At 56.6% G+C, this 17,251-nt stretch overlaps 1 protein-coding gene across 8 annotated transcripts in view; it reads left to right on the top strand.

Annotated features, from left to right (window-relative positions):
• PAK4 (p21 (RAC1) activated kinase 4) overlaps positions 1 to 5,438 on the top strand; it is a 45,174-nt gene extending 39,736 nt beyond the window's left edge. For 7 of the 8 annotated variants that reach the window (XM_043598959.1, XM_043598965.1, XM_043598962.1 and 4 more), the window contains 5 exons: positions 1,281 to 1,414; positions 1,633 to 1,759; positions 2,906 to 3,031; positions 3,864 to 3,998; positions 4,430 to 5,438. In XM_043598959.1, coding sequence (XP_043454894.1) covers positions 1,281 to 1,414; positions 1,633 to 1,759; positions 2,906 to 3,031; positions 3,864 to 3,998; positions 4,430 to 4,585 — 678 coding nt within the window. In that variant the 3' untranslated portion in view covers positions 4,586 to 5,438. Of the gene's footprint in view, positions 1 to 1,280; positions 1,415 to 1,632; positions 2,753 to 2,905; positions 3,032 to 3,863; positions 3,999 to 4,429 lie in introns of those variants that run through there. The other variant, XR_006300097.1, reaches the window with a different exon arrangement.
• Positions 5,439 to 17,251: the final 11,813 nt, after the last annotated feature.

Raw genomic sequence — 17,251 nt, 5'->3', positions numbered from 1 at the left:
CGTCACCCTCCTCTTGGAGTCCTCCACCAGTGGGTTTCGAGGCCCGTTCTGGGCCAGCCCCTGTAAGGGTGGGGATGGGAGAAGGCCGTTCAGGGCTGGGGTTCCCTGGGGCTGGGTTCTGGGCCTACCTCCTCTCCTTACTCCTCACACCTCCCCGGGCTGTCACCTCTGCGCCCCCGTACCCCCCGCTGCATCTCTGTCCCGTTACTGGCCTTCTCTGAGCCCCAGGCCCCTCACACCCTCCCAGACTGGCCCCAGAGTCCCAGCCCTGCCCCTTCCCGGGTCCCCTGTCTCAGGCCCCACCCTCCCTGACCCCAGCTCAGAGCTCTGGCCCCTCCCCGTCTCCCAGCCCATCAGCCCCTGCGTAGCCCCAGCCTCTCCCGCTTGGCCCTGCCGGCCTTCCCCTCTTGGGCGCCCCCTGGGCATTCCCCACACAGCCGCTAAAGGGCTCTTTTTGACATGTGACGTGTGAGACTATCCCACGCCCGCGCCCCACCCCTCAGTGTCCTCAGGATGAAGGCCTGGCCTCTTGGCCGAGCATTTGAGGTCCAGCCCCCATCTAGGCCCTTGGGTCTGTCCAGCCTCTGGCTTTGGCTCTTGTGGCGTCTGCCAGGGAGCTTGTTACAAAGGCAGACTCCCGGCTCCTTCCCCAGAGGAAGCAGGCCCCGGACTCTGACGCAGGAGTCCCAGGACGGCAGGCCTGGAGGTGGTCTAAACTGTGGCTTTTGCCTCCCCGTCTCAGTACTCCTCAGCTGTCCCCGTAACCCTTCCCCCGGCCCCCCAACATTACAGGGCTCCAGCTGCACCGGGAGCTATTCAGCGGGACCCCTGCAAGTGGTGTGTTCCCACCCCCAACCCCCGGCTTTGCCTCGTTAGGCCCTCTGCCCCTGAAGTCCATCCCCCCCAGCCTTTTATTCTGACCTTGGCTGATAACCTGCTTGTGCTGAGGTCTCATCCCTGTGCGTAGATGTTCTCTTCCCGAGTCCCTCTCCCAACACCAGCCTGGTCATCAGGGCCACTCAGACCAGCTCAGGACTGGTCAGAGAGCAGGATCCGAAACTGGGGTGTGGGGGGGCGCCCCCCCACCACGCAGGCATCAGGCCTCAAGCTGCCGTTGGGGTCTGTTGGCTTTGGCACTGGGGCAGGCGGTCCAGGATGACCCCGGTGAGCGGGAGTGACAGGTGGGACTGGGCCTGCGGCATGGCGGGGCCCAAGCCCGGGGCGGGAGAGGAGGCGGGAGGGTGGCCCTCCCCACCCCGCTGACCCAGCCCGGTGCCCAGGTGGTGATCATGCGGGACTACCAGCACGAGAACGTGGTGGAGATGTACAACAGCTACCTGGTCGGGGATGAGCTCTGGGTGGTGATGGAGTTCCTGGAGGGCGGCGCCCTCACCGACATCGTCACTCACACCAGGTACCGCCAGGCAGCTGGACCCCGGCGGGCACCCAGCCTGCTGCCTCCCCAGGCTCTCCAGCGGGAGCTGCGTCCCCTCAGACCTGTCCCACGACAGGATGAAGTCCCCTCGGACCCCTTGGGGCGGGGCCGCGTCTCGGGGCCGGGAGGGCCGCATCCCCCTCGGACCCCTGGCCGGGGCCCTGTCTGCCCCAGTCGCTGACCCCCATCCCGCGCAGGATGAATGAAGAGCAGATTGCCGCCGTGTGCCTGGCCGTGCTGCAGGCCTTGTCTGTGCTCCACGCGCAGGGCGTCATCCACCGCGACATCAAGAGTGACTCCATCCTGCTGACCCACGACGGCAGGGTGAGGAGCAGGGTGGCTCGGGCTTCCCCCGCCTCTCCCCAGTTCCCCCCACCTCTCCCCAGCTCTCCTCTGCTCCGAGGGTATCTCTGATCCCGGGTTCAGTGGCTCAAGGAGCAGTAAGTTTGCGCCTCATCAACAGTCCGGAGTCGGGTCTGGGGCGGTGGGGGGCTCCGCTCACGCATCCACGGGGGGCCTGGGCTGGCGGAGTCTGCCTTCAGCGCAGGATGCTGGAACTGTGGTCTCGCATTGGGCCCAGAGAGGGCAGAGGGCGTCTGAGTGGCCGGCCACTGCTCTCGGCCATACGCTTCCTCCTCCACCAAGAAACTGTTCCTAGCCGAGCACCCAGAGGTGGGCCGTCGACCGCCATCCCGCCTCCCATCTTCTGGACCGACGCTCCAAATTTGAGGTCCACGGATGAGCCTCCCGGGGCCCAGAACCTGCATTTATATTTTTAAGAGTAGATGTGATTTTCAGCAGGAGGGGTCCTTGACTTTCACCAAAATCCTGTTGGTGATTCGCCTGTCCTCCCCCGGGAAGCTTAAGCCATTCCAGTAGAGGTAGGGGTGGGAGCGGGCCCTGTTTCACTGGGAGTCTCAGTTGAAACCCACCAACCCCTCAAGCCGTCTGCAGACGTGTTTGGGGGACATCTGGGAGCCTGAAATTGTGTGCATGCCGTGTGCATATATTTCCTGGGGGTGAGAAGATCCACACATACCCTCAAGAATCTGAAGGGGGCTCGTGGCTCCAAAACAGGTGAAAATCCGTGGTTCTGGGAACGCGGTTGTTGCCGCGTGGGCCACACCCCTCCTGCCCTCGTGGGCAGGGCTGTGCCCCTCTCACCTAAAGATGTGCTCCCTCCAGGGACACCGGGGCCCAGGGCATGGGCCTCTGGAGCCAGCCGTGATCTCCGCCCCCATGAAGCATCTGTTACCTGTAAGGCTTGGGCCACTTCCTGCAGGAGTCCCAGGGGAGACCCTGTCAGGGAGGCAGAAGGTGTGATCCTGGGGAGGTGACACACCTGAGGGCCCCCTGCTGGCAGATGGTGGAGACACTCAGTGGTCTGGCTCTAACCTCCAGGCTGCAGGTGGACACCGCTCACTCCCACCTCCAGCACCTCTGACCCCCGCTGCCTGTGCCCTGTTGCAGGTGAAGCTGTCGGACTTTGGGTTCTGTGCCCAGGTGAGCAAGGAGGTACCGCGGAGGAAGTCACTGGTCGGCACGCCCTACTGGATGGCCCCAGAGCTCATCTCTCGCCTCCCCTATGGGCCAGAGGTAACCCGGAGGTGGCCCGGTTGTCCGGCTGTCGGCCCTGGCGTACAGCGTGACGGTCCGAAACAGCTGGAGTGCTGGGGGCGGGGTGGGGCTCAGTCTGGGAAGTGGGTCACCAGGGATGGGCTTGTGGGAGAGGACGTAGGCACGCATGTGCTCTGCGCATTCGTCCCTGATTGGGTGCTAGTTCGGAGCCACGCCCGGGGCTGTGAGTGACAAAACCAGCTCAAACGGTTAGCTGGGTCTGGGTCCCAAGAACTGTGAAGTTGGGCATGGTGACCGGCTTCGGGCCCAGCCATCCATGCGCTCTGTCCGTCCCCAGCCCCGACTGCTTCGGAGTAGTCCTCAGTCAGGCGGGCACCGCCCTTGTTGGAGCAGAGCTGGCCCAGCCCCTCGGTACATGGCCACGTCCCCACCCCACGAACGGCACTGTTTTCCTGGATATTAATCTTAGAATTGACTCCGATTGGCTCCGCTTGGGTCACGTGCCTATTCCTGAACCAGTTACTATGTCCCACCTGTGCCGATTGGGCCCCCTGGTCCGGGACCCCAGGATGCTCTGCAGAGGGAGGGAGGGAGGGTCGCTCCCCCGAGGAGACCTGGGCGTGGTTAGCAGAAAAGTGAGGGGCGCTGCGTGCGCAGAACCCTTCGAGGGCTCCCTGCGGGAAGAGTGTGTGGGTCTGGCAAGGTGGGTGCCAGAGCGGGTGTTCAGGGCCCAAGGACCCCAGTCACAAAGAGGCAAAGGCAGAAGCAGGGCCCCTCCCCGCCTCCGCGGCTTCCCCCAGCACCAGCCAGTCCCTGCACAGCTCAGCCCTACCGTCCTTCCCCACTACAGGTGGACATCTGGTCTCTGGGGGTGATGGTGATCGAGATGGTGGATGGGGAGCCCCCCTACTTCAACGAGCCACCCCTCAAAGCCATGAAGATGATTCGGGACAACCTGCCGCCTCGACTGAAAAACCTGCACAAGGTGGGCCCCGCCCGGCAGGCAGGTGGTGTAGGGGAGAGGACGCTCAGTGCTGAGCTCCCCGCCCCCTACCCCCGCGGGTCCCCTGAGCCCTCACCGACCGTCCCACAGTGGTTGTGCTTAGGCTGGCCTGGCTGAACACACACAGCATAGCCAGGTGCAGGAGAGGAGCCTTCCTGGTAAGGGAGAGGTGCCCCCAGGGCTCAGCTGCGGTCACCTCCTTACAAACCTTGAAAATGCAGAAGAAATGAGCCCCTGGCTGGATTTGTTGCTCCCCCCGGGGCCCGACCCTAGTACACGTGGGACCTCCTGGCCCCCTCCCTGGGCAGCGGGTATTGTCATCCCATTTGACAGAGGAGCACGGAGGCCCAATGGCAAGTGAGCGGTGGAGCTGGCACTCAGATCCCCTGACTGTCTCCCTCTCTTCCCGACAGGTGTCCCCGTCCCTGAAGGGCTTCCTGGACCGCCTGCTGGTGCGTGACCCGGCACAGCGGGCCACGGCGGCTGAACTGCTGAAGCACCCGTTCCTGGCCAAAGCGGGCCCGCCCGCCAGCATCGTGCCCCTCATGCGCCAGAACCGCACCAGATGAGGCCCAGTGCCCTGTCCCTGAACCAAAGAGCCCCTGGGGTCACCCCTGCCCTGCCGCAGGCCAGTAGGGGGCCGGCCCCCACTCCTCAGCCTGGGAGACACTCCATGTGGCACCGCCCTTCTTGCTGGGGGTGGGGGGGTGTGCAGGACCCTACTACTGAACTCCAGTTTTGATTTTGTGACTTTTGAAAAAACACAGGGACTCGTGGGAGCACGTGAGGATCCCAGGACCCCCACCCTCGGGGACAGGCCCTCCCTGTGTCTTCCTGTCTCCAGGAAGGAGGGGCAGCCCCCCATCACTGGAAGTCATCTGCAGTGGGGGCTGCTGTGGGTGGAGAGAACACTACGAAAGGTGTGTGTCTGTCTGCGTGCGTGTGCTCACGGGTGTGCATGTGTGTGCGCGTGTGCATGTGCGGAAGGTCCATCCGCTCTGTCCTCCAGCCTGCGAGTGGGTATCGCTGAGACCTTACCTAGCATACAGCGCAGCCCCCTGTCCCCGCCTGAGCCATTGTGGGGGCGGTCGTGAATGTCTGAAGAGTGGCCTTTTCCCCAAGTCCTGCACCCCCTTTCTGTGGCTGGATGGGGAGACGGGGGTCAGGGCTTCCTGCCCGTCCCCAGCCTCTGCAGAAGACGACTACTGCGCCTGGACAGCCTCCTCTTTTCTAGAAGTCTATTTATATTGTCATTTTATAACACTCTAGCCCCTGTCCCGACTTGGGGACGGATGGCCCCTGTCCTGCGGGGCAGCGTCAGGGACAGAACCACCACTTGAAGAATCAGGTTCCTGTCCCCTTGGAGCCGCCCCACCCTCCCCTCCCTCGAGTTAGTTTTACAATTAAAATGTTTTCTTGTTTTGTGTGTGTGTGTGTGTGTGTGTGTGTGTGTAGCCCCACCCCCACCCCCATCCAGGCCGGCTTGGTGTGGAATTGGGAGGAGTTGGGGCGGAGAGAGGGCAGCCTCTGCGGGAGTTCGGGTCAAAGAAGCCGGTAGCACCCCCCTGACCAGGGGCCCCGATTCGCTCCCCTGCCGGCCTGCCAACGGCCAGGTTCCCGGAGCCCATGTGCCACGACCACCAGTTGGCCAAATCTGAGATTTGCTGGAAACTTGTTTCAGAGGTTGTCTTGAGCATGTCCAGTGGATGGAAATGATCCTTGATGAGTTGACGTTCGAGTAAATTGGCCACTCAGAAAATCGGTCAGCGGGCAGGTGGGCTTTTGAGGAATCGGCAGAGGCAGATGGATCCCGAGTGGCCAGCTGGAAGATACTCCATTGGCCAAAGCCTCCCCTCCACGTCAGGGTCCCGGTGGGGGCTGAGCCTGGGTCTCCACAAGGGGCGAAAGCAATTGGCTGACGTCACGATAACCCCGCTGCCTGAGTCCTGGTCACTGACCGCCCCGGGCTGGTCCTGGGCTTGCCTGCGCGCATCTTCCCCGGAACCCGGGAAGTGGCGGGGGCGGCGGCAGCGGGAGGAGCCAGTCGCATCACCATTGGCACCCGGGACCTCAGCCTGGTTTGTGGGCATGAAGTATGTAGAGATTCCGGCTCGGGCCACACCTCCTGTTCCCCACGGTCACATGACACCCCCTCCGCCCCCAGCATCCCTCTCCTCAGGCCCTGAGCTCCCCAAGGATGGGGCACCGTGTCTGCGATCCGGGCCGGCCAGGAACACGCACTAAGGCTAGATGGGGAATCGGGTCGAAACCTACCAAGGGCGACAGCTGTTGCCGAATGTGTGAATGTGTTGGAGCCTGGGTGGAGCTGTTACGTCCCTGGGAAGAGCCAAAATTGGTATAAGGAGGAATGGAAAACAGGAAAAGTCCAAAGTAACACACACCCCCGTCCCCCGCCAAACACACACTAACGAAAAAGCTTGGAGTTTAAATGCTTTTACAAATGAGTTCTACCAGACTTGGATCCAGTAATTCCTACCTGGTACAGTTTGTTCCAGGAAACAGAAAAAAGATAGAAACCCCCACTCATTTTAGGAGGCTGGTAAGCCTGTGATTCTAAAACCAGCGAAGGACGGTGAAGAACAGAGCCGCCGAGCTCACAGCCTGAGTGCCTTGTTTCCCTGGGGCCCCCGGGGCCTCTCCGGGACAGGCCACTGCAGGTGAAGGACGGGAAGTCCCTTGTAGGGCCATTACATGGTGGAGGCGACCCAGCTGTGATTGTCCCCTTCAGTCACCGTCACTGCAGTTTAAAGAATGGTTTTGGGTGGCCTTGAGGATGTCTCTGCAGGCCCGTCCTGCTGTCCTGCCTCCGCAGAAGGGGCTCCTGTGACGTCAAAGGCCTCTAGCTGTCTCAAACGAGATTTAACACAGGGGGTTAGTTACAAAAGTATTGGGAAGTCTGTGGGAGCCGACAGGGCCAGTAACCCGGCCATGCGTGGGGCTAGAGGAACGGAAGGGCTCAGTGGCACCACCAGAGTCCCGGGAGTCCCCTCGTGCCTCTGCTGCTGGGGGAACAGGGGTTCTCCCAGCTTCCCGCCCCCCCAGCACCGGTGCCTCCTGCAGGCAGAACCCTACTGACCCCAGCTCGCAAGGGGGTCCGTACAAGTTAGTTCTTCAGGCTTCCAGCCTCGGCAGGACAGGGGAGCACTCAAGGGCAAGTGTGGCACAGTCGCAGCCGGCCTCTGAGTCGACCTGGTGCCACACAAGCAGCGAGGGTTACCTCAGCTCCAGCAGGGGGTGCTGTGCTCTAAACTGCAAAGGCCTGGGAGGGGGAAGTCAGGATGTATTAGCCTGTAGGTCAAAGGCATGTTTAACAAAAACCCAAGATGAGTGAGTGAAACAAGTCAGACCAATGGTTCTCCGAAGTGTGGTTCCCAGACCAGCAGCATCCCTGGGAACTTGCTGGGAATGCAAATTCCCAGCTTCCGCGCCCCCCCCCCCCCCCCCCCCGGCTGAATCAGTGGTCCAGAGGACTGGAAGAGGTAGGCACTCCCCTTTAAGGACATGACCAGAGGTTGCACCATTGCCTCATTGGCCAGAGTTTAGTCACATGGTTTCCTCCAGTGGCAAGGGAGGCTGGGAAATGTAGTCTTCATTCTGGGCAGCTGTGTGTCTGGCTAAAAAGTCTGTTAGTGTAGAATTGTGATTCTCCACCTCTTGCTCTTCACTAGACTCACTGGGCTTCTCCGGAGAACCCAGAGGCCGACCCACGTGTATTCAGGAGCTTAATATACAATAAGGATGGCCCCACAAAGCAACGAGGGAAAAATAGATAGTTTAATAATAGTGTTGGGGAAATTGGTTCATTTTCTGGAGATAAAAGAAAACTGAATCCATACCTAACACCACAACAAAATCCTAGATCTGTGCTGTCCGGGGCGGTAGCCACTAACCACATATGGCTATTTAATTTTTTTTTAATTAATGAAGCAAAATGAAGCATTCAGTGCTGTGGCTGCAGTAGCCACATTTGACATTCTCAATTGCCACTTTTAACCAGTGCTACTAATTTGATGGTATAGATATGAAAGCTTTCCATGATCTGAGTTCTATGGGACAAGGTTTCTCTGATGGATTCAGCATCCTCTGAAAAACTATAAAGGTGACGGAGGAAAATACTTGATGACCAGGAGCAGAGAAGAACTTAAAACTCCATTGGAACAAATTGTAAAGTAAAAAAAAAAAAAAAAAAAATTAATTTGACTTTGTTAAAATTTAAAGCTTTTGTTCAAGGAAGGACATCATGGGCAAATGTAACAGGTTTCAGAATGGGAAGAAATATTTGCAAAGTCTAACATGGAGATTTGTGTGTGTGAGAGAGAGAGAGAGAAGAGTGTGTGAGCGAGCAGGGCAGAGGGAGAGAGCGAGAATCCCAAGCAGGCTCCATGCTGAGTGTGGAGCCCAACTTGCGTCTCCACCCAAAACCCTGGGATCATGACCTGAGTTGAAATCAAGAGACACGCAACTGACTGAGCCACCCAGGTGCCCCGAGAAGATTTTTTTTTAAATTTTTTTTTAACGTTTATTTATTTTGGGGGCAGAGAGAGACAGAGCATGAATGGCGGAGGGGCAGAGAGAGAGGGAGACACAGGATCGGAAGCAGGCTCCAGGCTCTGAGCCATCAGCCCAGAGCCCGACGCGGGGGTAGAGCTCACGGACCGCGAGATCGTGACCTGAGCTGAAGTCGGACGCTTAACCGACTGAGCCACCCAGGCGCCCCGAAGATTTTTTTTTAATGAGAAAAAGAGTGACCCAAATAGGAAAATGGGCAAATGGTATAAACAGGCAACTCATAGAAGAAAAGAAATTAAAAAAAAAACAAACACAAAAGACCAATCAGGGTGTGTACAAGCACAAACTCACTGGTAATTAGAGGAAGACAACTTTCAACAACAAGTTGTCACAAGTCTGCTAAAAATTAGAGTGTGGTTTAGTCTGATGAAGTAAGTATTGCACATACGTATCTCCCAATAATTCTGCCTCTGGGTGACTTCCCAAAGAAATCATGGGACCGGGAGGGAGTGAGCATGAGGATGTTCACTGCAGCAGTGTTTATGGGGCAGGAGCAGGAGGCGGCCTGGGTGTCCCTCCTAGGGCAGTGAGTGATAGACACGGGCTGCACACCAGCTCGTGCCGTGCTCAGGACCCAGGGACCAAGTGCACCCGTGGGTAGGGGGAGCCAACCCAGCAACAGAAGAAAGTGAAATCAAGATCTATAGTACCAGGCTACGTGTGTCGATTATAAATTATGGGCATAAAACAATAATATTCATTTTTCAGGGTTAAAAACAAGAAAGACTCATTTACATAATGAAATGGCTCCCAGTGGGGAGGAAGGGGGAGGGAGAGGGAACAAAGAGGAAGAATAAATGAACAAGAGAGGGGTTTGGGGAGGAATAAAGACCTTCAAGGTCATGCTGATGGTCTGTCCTATGAACAAAGGGCAACCCTCTTTGGTATGGCTTGGGACCTAGTCACGGGTATTTAAATGAAAATTATCCAGGTGATTATACACGCGCGCACACACACACACACACACACACACGCAGAGAGTGGGGGAGGGGGGACAGAGGATCTGAAGCAGGCTCCACACTGACAGCACAGAGCTTGAGGCAGGGCTTGAACCCATGAACTGTGAGATGACCTGAGCCAAAGTTGGACGCTCAATCGACTAAGCCACCCAGGCACCCCTGTGCAGGTGATTCTAACGCTCAGCCAGGATTGAGAACAGGAACACGGTGTGGGGGCCGCCCAGCACTTTGTCCGCCACAATGTCACTGTTGGGCTCAAACCTCGTGCCTGCCACCTGCCAACACCCCACAGCTTATGAAGAGGGGCCCAGGAGAAAAAAAAAAAAGAGCCCAGGGAAGCATCTCATGCCTTCCCCCATTTCACAGATGTGGAATCATGTCCACAGAGGGTAAGGCCCTGCCCTGGATCCCGTGGCCTAGGAGGGCCAGGCCTAAAGTCTCAGGTCTCTTGTTGGTTTCTGTGCCAGGCCCTGGGTGGCCCAGACGGTGGGGCTGCAGCATTGAGCACGACAGACATGGTCCAAGAGGCTCAGCCTCCGAGCCCCGGGGCCAGGTGGGTAACATCAGGGAGTGGGAAAGTGGGTGGCACACACACCCCTCTGAAGAGCAGTCACTTCTCAGGTCGCTGTGGCCTTGGGGGAGTTCGGCCCCGCGGTGCCACATGTTCTGCTTTTCCTTGAGAAATCCCCATTTTCACGTGAGAGCTCTTCAGTCTTCAACGTAGGCAACCGATCTGGCACGTTGAACAGTATCGAGTGGCCCAAGCAAAATCAAGGTCATAGCTAACATTCGTCAAAATAGTCCGTGTCCAGGGCTTTGCTGAGCTCCGAGTTTATCTCGTTTAACCCTACAGGGTGTTGAATGGCGCCCCTTGCGGCCTCCCGGAGATCCGTCCACGCGGAGCCTCCAAATCCCTTCTGTGGAAAAAGGGCCCTTGCGGGTGTGATTAAGGGTTTCGAGATGAGATCACCCTGGTTCCTCGCGCTGGGCCCTGCATCCAGTGACAACGTCCTGTCCTTAGAAGGGAAAGCGGAGGGAGGTTTGCGATGCCCAGAGAAGGCACGTGAAGACGAGGCAGACACGGGAGGGCTGCAGTGTGAACAGCACCGGCGGCTCCCAGGAGCCGCCAAGAAGATTCTCCCCTGAGAGCCTCAGAGGGGGCAAAACCCTGCTGACGCCTTGATTTTGGACTTCGGCCTCCAGGGCTGTGAGACAGCACCGTTCTGCTGGTTTAAGCCACCAAGTCTGCGGCGATTCCCTTACGGCACTCTGGAAGCTAATACAAGCCTCCCAGGAAGTCACCAACCTGAGGTCACACAGCCAGAAGGTGCGAGAGGCGGGATTCGAACCTAAGCACGTGGCCTGGGATTCTCTGCACATCACTGCCCTGTCACAGCCTCCTGGACCGGGCAGGGCTCCCTTCACTACTGCGCCTGAGGGGCCACAGGACCCAGTTGGAGATTGTCACTGTCTGTCTCCCGGGGGGCTGGGGGTGGCCAGTCAACTGGACCAGGGCCAGGCCCCAAAAAGGCTCAGGGGAGAGATGGTTGCTCAAGAAGCCTTAGGGCTGAGAGGTGTTGGGGCTGGGAGTGACTCTGGGCAGCAAACAGGGTCCAGGTCTGTGGTTTGGGGAGGTGGGGACAGCTCACGGCCTGCCCCTAGAACGTCAGACGCATCACAGAAGTTTGGGGCCCCCGGGTTCAGCAAAGTTAGAATCTCTCCCTTTCTTCCTCACTCCGTCTCCTCCCTGTACCTTTGTCTCTGTCTCTGTCTCTGTCTCTGTCTCTCTACCTTATTCTATCGCTGACTCTTAGTATTTAAGCAGGTAACCCAAACCCATGGAACAAAATGTAAAAGATTCCAAAGGGGATAAATTGCAAAATCAACCCCCCTCCCTCCCCCGTCCCCCCTCCCTCCCCCGTCCCCCCTCCCCGGAGGCGACCCCTGGTACAAGTTTCTCTACAAGTTTCCCGCAATCTCCTTCCAGAAACGTATGGCATGTACCAGCAAATCCCTCCATGCATATGCAGATATGTGTCCTACTTTGCACAAATGTTAGCATAAATGTACACATCCTTCTGTCCTTTGCTTTTTCCTCCCTAACACTCTATGGTGGTGGTGGTTCCTTGTTAGTACGGACACAGCAACCGCACTCCTTGTCGATGGCTATAGTATTATCCCATGGAGCATATGAACCGTGAGTTACTTAAACAGTCCCTGTTGATGGACTTTTCAGGAAGCTTGCGGTTGTTTGCCGTCCTAAACAATGCCTCGGTACAGATCTCGTACGAATACTTTGTATTTGGCACAAGGGCAAATGTATCTGAAATACACACGCCTTGCCTCTTCCCCCACCTGCCTCTGGACTCCCACCTGCCCTCTGCCCCAGGTAATGCCTTCCGGGTGTCTCTAACCTTCTAGATCCTTCCCTGCCCCTGGCCAAACTCATCCCAGTCTGTCTTTATCTACACCTCTGTCTCTGTGTCTCTTTGCTTCCCTCCCCACCACTCTCCCCTCCTCCTCTTCCTCTCTCCTCTGCCCCTCCCATTTCCCTCCTACCCAACTCATCCCTGCCTCTCTGTCGCCCCCTGCAGGACGAAGCTGGCTCCCCGCATCCTCCACCAGACTCTCTCCCATCCCCTGCCCCCTCCCGACCTGGCTGGGCTTCCCCACCCCCTGCATCCCTGTTGGGAAACCTACCGTCTGTTTCTCAAAGGCCCCTGGCACCTGCCCTCCAAGAACCCCACCATTCTCTCTCAACCAGTAGGATTGGGCCCTGGGGGTGATACTGGTTTTGCCGTGAGAGCTAGACTCTAGCTCTGGTGGGAGCTAGACTCATGCACGTTGGATGCGGTTCCTTGACTGGATGGAGCCTCGTCCTCCTGCCTTCTTGTCCTCCCTGCTCAGCAAACAGAGCAACCAGTCTGTCGGCCCTGAGCTAAAAACAAAACAAAACAAAACAAGAAAACAAACCCGCCCAAGGCCCTGCCCTGGTGAGGCAGACATTCTCATGGGGTGACACGGTTCATGACCAAGTGAACATATCCACATACTCATAGGTATTTATAAATCATACAAAATTCAAGAAAGAAAGAACGGGGTGTGACGACAGAGAATAGCAGGGGGGGGGGGAAACTGACCTTGGCTGGGGAGGGCCCAGCTTGCTGTTTATGCACCGGTAGGGAACAATTGCCAGGATATACTGTTGGGTAGAATAAAGGCAGAAAGGTGTGTGTTATGAAGAGGTGACGTTTGAAGGGAAGATGGAGTGGAAGGCCTGGTAGGCAAAAGGGGCAGCCTGTGCAAAGGCCCTGAGGTAGAAAGGAAGGTTGAAAGGTCAAGCACCAGCAAAAATATGGAATACCACGAGCGAGGGGAGAGTGTGGGCTATCTCGGATAGCACTGTGGGGAGGAGTTAGCTCAATATTATAGATGAGGAACTAAGGCTTGGAGAAGGAAAGTCCTTCGCCCAAGGACACACAGGATAAGGGTGGCGACTGTTGAGCTCAGGCAACCTTATGCTCAACCACCAGCCAGTGGTTCCTAGTGTGGGATCCCAGGCCAGCATCACCTGTTGGCCCACCCCAGAACTACCGAATCAGAAACTCGGGGTGGGAGCAGGGTTTGGAGCCCGACAGTCTGCGATTAATAAGCCTTCTAGAAGATTCTGACACATAGTCAAATTTGAGAACCACTGAACCAGGCTCTCTTGCCTCCCCAGACCTCTGAGGAGGTCCTCTGAGGGATCCCTGTCTGTCGTGGGTTGCATGGCGACGAATGGCAGTCCCCGAAAAGATATGTCCCCAACCTAGTCCCCAGAATCCATGAATGCTACCTTACTTGGAAAAAGGGTTTTTATAGATATAATTAGGTTAGAGAGCTTGAGGTGGAAAGGTCATCCTGGATTAGTCAGGTGGGCCCTAGATTTAATGACAAATGTCACTGACCTATGCGAGTGAGGCAGAGGGGCCTGGGTGGCTCAGCCTGTTGAGCGTCTGACTCTTGATCTCAGCTCATGTCATGATCTTGTGGTTCGTGGGATCGAGCCCCACATTGGACTCTGCCCTGACAGCAAAAAGCCTGCTTGGGATTCTCTCTCTCCCTCTCTCTGCCCCTCCCTCCTCAAAATAAATTAACTTTAGGGGGAGAAAAGAGTGAAGCAGAGGGAAATCTGAGAGTGAAGAGGAAGCAGCATGACCACAGAGGCAGAGGTTAGAGTGAGGTGGCCACAAGCCAAGGAACACGGCAGCCACCAAAAGGCACGAGAGGCAAGGAAGGATTCTCCCCCAAAGCCTCTGGAGAGAGGGAGACCCTGCCAACCCCTGATTTCGGATTTAGAATAAGCTTCTGTTGTTTCACCACGTGTGTGCTCATTGGCTGTGCAGCCCTAGGAAAGTCGTACACTGTGTGTAATGGGGCAGACGGACCGACAGACCCCAGCGGGACTTCCCACCTGGGACGAGATGGAGCCCTGTCACCGTGCCCGGCACAGCCTTCATCTGTCTTCCTCCTGAGGGCTCTGAATCCTAGGAATGGCAGTTGGAGCTGCCGGAATGCAGAGAGGGGGCAGGGGCAGTGTCCGGGTAGCTCGGGACCAGCTCCATGACTTAGAGACTGGGCTGCTGACCAGGATCCCCTCTGAGGCCTTTGGGGCTACGGGAGGGGTTTTAAGGAGAGCAGAGCCATGGTCAGATGGCTGGTAAGAAGGGTCCCACTGGGGGTCAGGTACTAGCATGAGGACCTTGGACCCCAACCTCAGCCCCCTTCCCTGGGGGTGCAGACTCTGGGGCCAGCCCGCTGGGGTTCAAATCTCAGTTCTGCCACGTCCTGGCTGTGTGACCTTGGGCAGGTCACTTTACCTCTCTGTGCCCCAGTTTCCTCCCAGTGAAGTGGGCTTAATAATAACAATACCTACCGCAGTGAGCGCGTTACGTGAACACACACGAGCACATTGGGCAGTGTCTGGTCCAGAGTAAGCGCTCCATAATTGCAATCATTATTGTTGTTATATCTCATTATTTTCTTCCGCTGTCGACACGGTGGTGCCTCCCAGATCTGGGTCTCGGCCCTGATCTGTCCCTCAACTGTGGCCTCGTACATCCAGTCACCGCCTGGCACCGTCCCTTTGGATGTCCTGCACTTTCCTGTCTCTCCTCCCCAAGCCCGCATCTGTCCTGCCTTCCAGACTCCCCTCTCTGATAATGGTGCCACCATCTGTCCGCGGCCCAGGGCCCATCAAGAGGGGATACTGAACCTGTCCTCTGCCTGTCATTCCATGACCCCGCCCTGGTCCTGTCCACCCTCATCTGCCTCCTCGCTGTTCCCCTGACCACTCTCAGCCAGAGATCATTTCCCAGCTGAGACCTTCCCCGGGGTCTCATTTAGAATGTATTCCACCTACCTACCTACCGCTCCCTACCTAAGCTGCCCCCCAGTGCCCTACATTCCTCTGTTCCAGCAGCCTGGGCCTCCCTGCTGTTCCCCAAACACACTAAGCTTGGTCCCACCCCAGGGCCTTTGCACTTGCTTTTCCTGCTGCCTGGATATGCTCAGCTCTTTCCCCTTCTTCGGGTCTCCACTCGAATGTCACCTCCTCCGAGAAGCCCTCCCTAACTACCCTAGTTAAAGCAGGCTTCCTGCTCCTCTCCTCCGTCCTCACAGTCTGTTCTTTTTCGTCAAAGCACTTGATGCTGTTTGTTAATTAACCAGCTACCCCTGGACTTGTTGAAGCCCATACCTCCCCCGACGAGGCCTGAGGCTCCGTGAGGACAGGAATCTGTCTGTTCTTCCACATTATCTCCCCAATGCACAGGGCTGGGGGATGTAAGTAATAGTGGTACTTGATAAGTATTATTACTTATTATTATGTAATCCTTAAGTATTTGTTAAAAGAATAAGAGATAGAAAGGCAATGGGAAGCCAGGGATCCTTGTTTGCTTTGCATATATTTTTTTCTTCACACGAATAGTAGCATATAAGGTCCCCTGTCGGTCACCTCGCTTTTTTCACTTAATAAGCTGGTAGATAATTTCTTATTAGTATGTAGAAAGAGTTGCCGTATTCGTTTTGTTTTGCTTCTTACGGAGGTATAATTTACAATACAACACACCCATTTTATTCTGTTAATGTTTATTTATTTCTTTTGAGACCCAGAGAGTGCGCGCGGGGGAGGGGGAGGGGCAGAGAGAGATGGGGAGAGAGAGAATCCCAAGCAGGCTCCGGCTGGAACCCACGAACGGTGAGATCATGACCTGAGCCGAAGTCAAGAGTCGGACGCCTGACTGACTGAGCCACCCAGGCGCCCCCCACCCCAAACACACCCATTAAAAAATTTTTTTTTCCAACGTTTATTTATTTTTGGGATAGAGAGAGACAGAGCATGAACGGGGGAGGGGCAGAGAGAGAGGGAGACACAGAATCGGAAACAGGCTCCAGGCTCTGAGCCATCAGCCCAGAGCCCGACGCGGGGCTCGAACTCACAGACCGCGAGATCGTGACCTGGCTGAAGTCGGACGCTTAACCGACTGTGCCACCCAGGCGCCCCCAAACACACCCATTTTAAACACACCGCTGGGCGAGTTTTGACAAACGTATTCACATACATATATAACCACCACCACTAAGAACTGCCTCATCCTCCCAGGAAGCACCCCCCCCTCCTCGCCTCGTGCCTCTTTAAAGGGGACCCTCCCAGGTCCAGGGAGCCACCAGCCTCCCTTCTTGGATTCTAGGTGACTGCCGCCTCTTCCGGCATTTTCCCTAAGCGGAACCGCAGAGCACATGCGCTTTTTCGCTTGATATTTGCCACTCTGCGTGACAGTGTGTGGTTTCGGGCGCGCGCTTGTACGTTTCGATGCTTTATCCCTTTTCCTTACTGAGAGGAGAGAGCACGAGCACCTTGTGCTGTTCTCAGCTTGGAGCTGTTATGAAAAAGCGTGGCGTGTGGCCCTTTGTGTGGACCTGTGCTTTCGTGTCCCGTGGCTGAGTCCTCGGCGTGGTGGGACGGCTGCGTTGTAGGGTGGAAGGATATTTGTTTTTTTTTCTTTCATTTTTTTTTTTTAAAGTAATCTCTACACCCAACGTGGGGCTTGAGCTCAAGAGCCCAAGATCAAGAATCGAATGCTCTTTCGACTGAGCCAGTCAGGCTCCCCGGATATCTGGTTTCATAAGAAATTGTGGGGGCGCCTGGGTGGCTCAGTCGGTTGAGCGTCCAACCCTTTTTTTTTTAATCTTTTAAATGTTTATTTTTGAGAGAGATAGAGTGTGAGCAGGGGAGGGACAGAGAGAGAGGGAGACACAGACTCCGAAGCGGGCTCCAGGCTCTGAGCTGTCAGCACAGAGCCGGATGCGGGGCTTGAACTCAAGAGCCATGAGATCATGACCTGAGCCGAAGTCGGACGCTTAACCGACGGAGCCACCCAGGCGCCCCACGTGTCTGACTCTTGATCTCGGCTCAGGTCATGACCTCACAGTTCATGAGCTCCAGCCCCGCATTGAGCTCTAGGCCAACAGTGTAGGGCCTGCTTGGGATTCTCTCTCTGTCTCTCTGCCCCTCCCCTCCTCTCTCTCCCTCTCTCTCAAAATAAATACACTTACAAAAATTGTCGAAGTGATTTCCAAAGTGGTCCCACCATTGCTCATGGTCTTGAATGTTTCGTGACCCATGAGAGGTGCCCTTGAGGAGGG

This window comes from Prionailurus bengalensis, chromosome E2 (assembly GCF_016509475.1).
Source record: "Prionailurus bengalensis isolate Pbe53 chromosome E2, Fcat_Pben_1.1_paternal_pri, whole genome shotgun sequence".
In the NCBI taxonomy this organism is placed as follows: Eukaryota; Metazoa; Chordata; class Mammalia; order Carnivora; family Felidae; genus Prionailurus; species Prionailurus bengalensis.
This window is presented reverse-complemented; position numbering and strand designations above follow the sequence as displayed.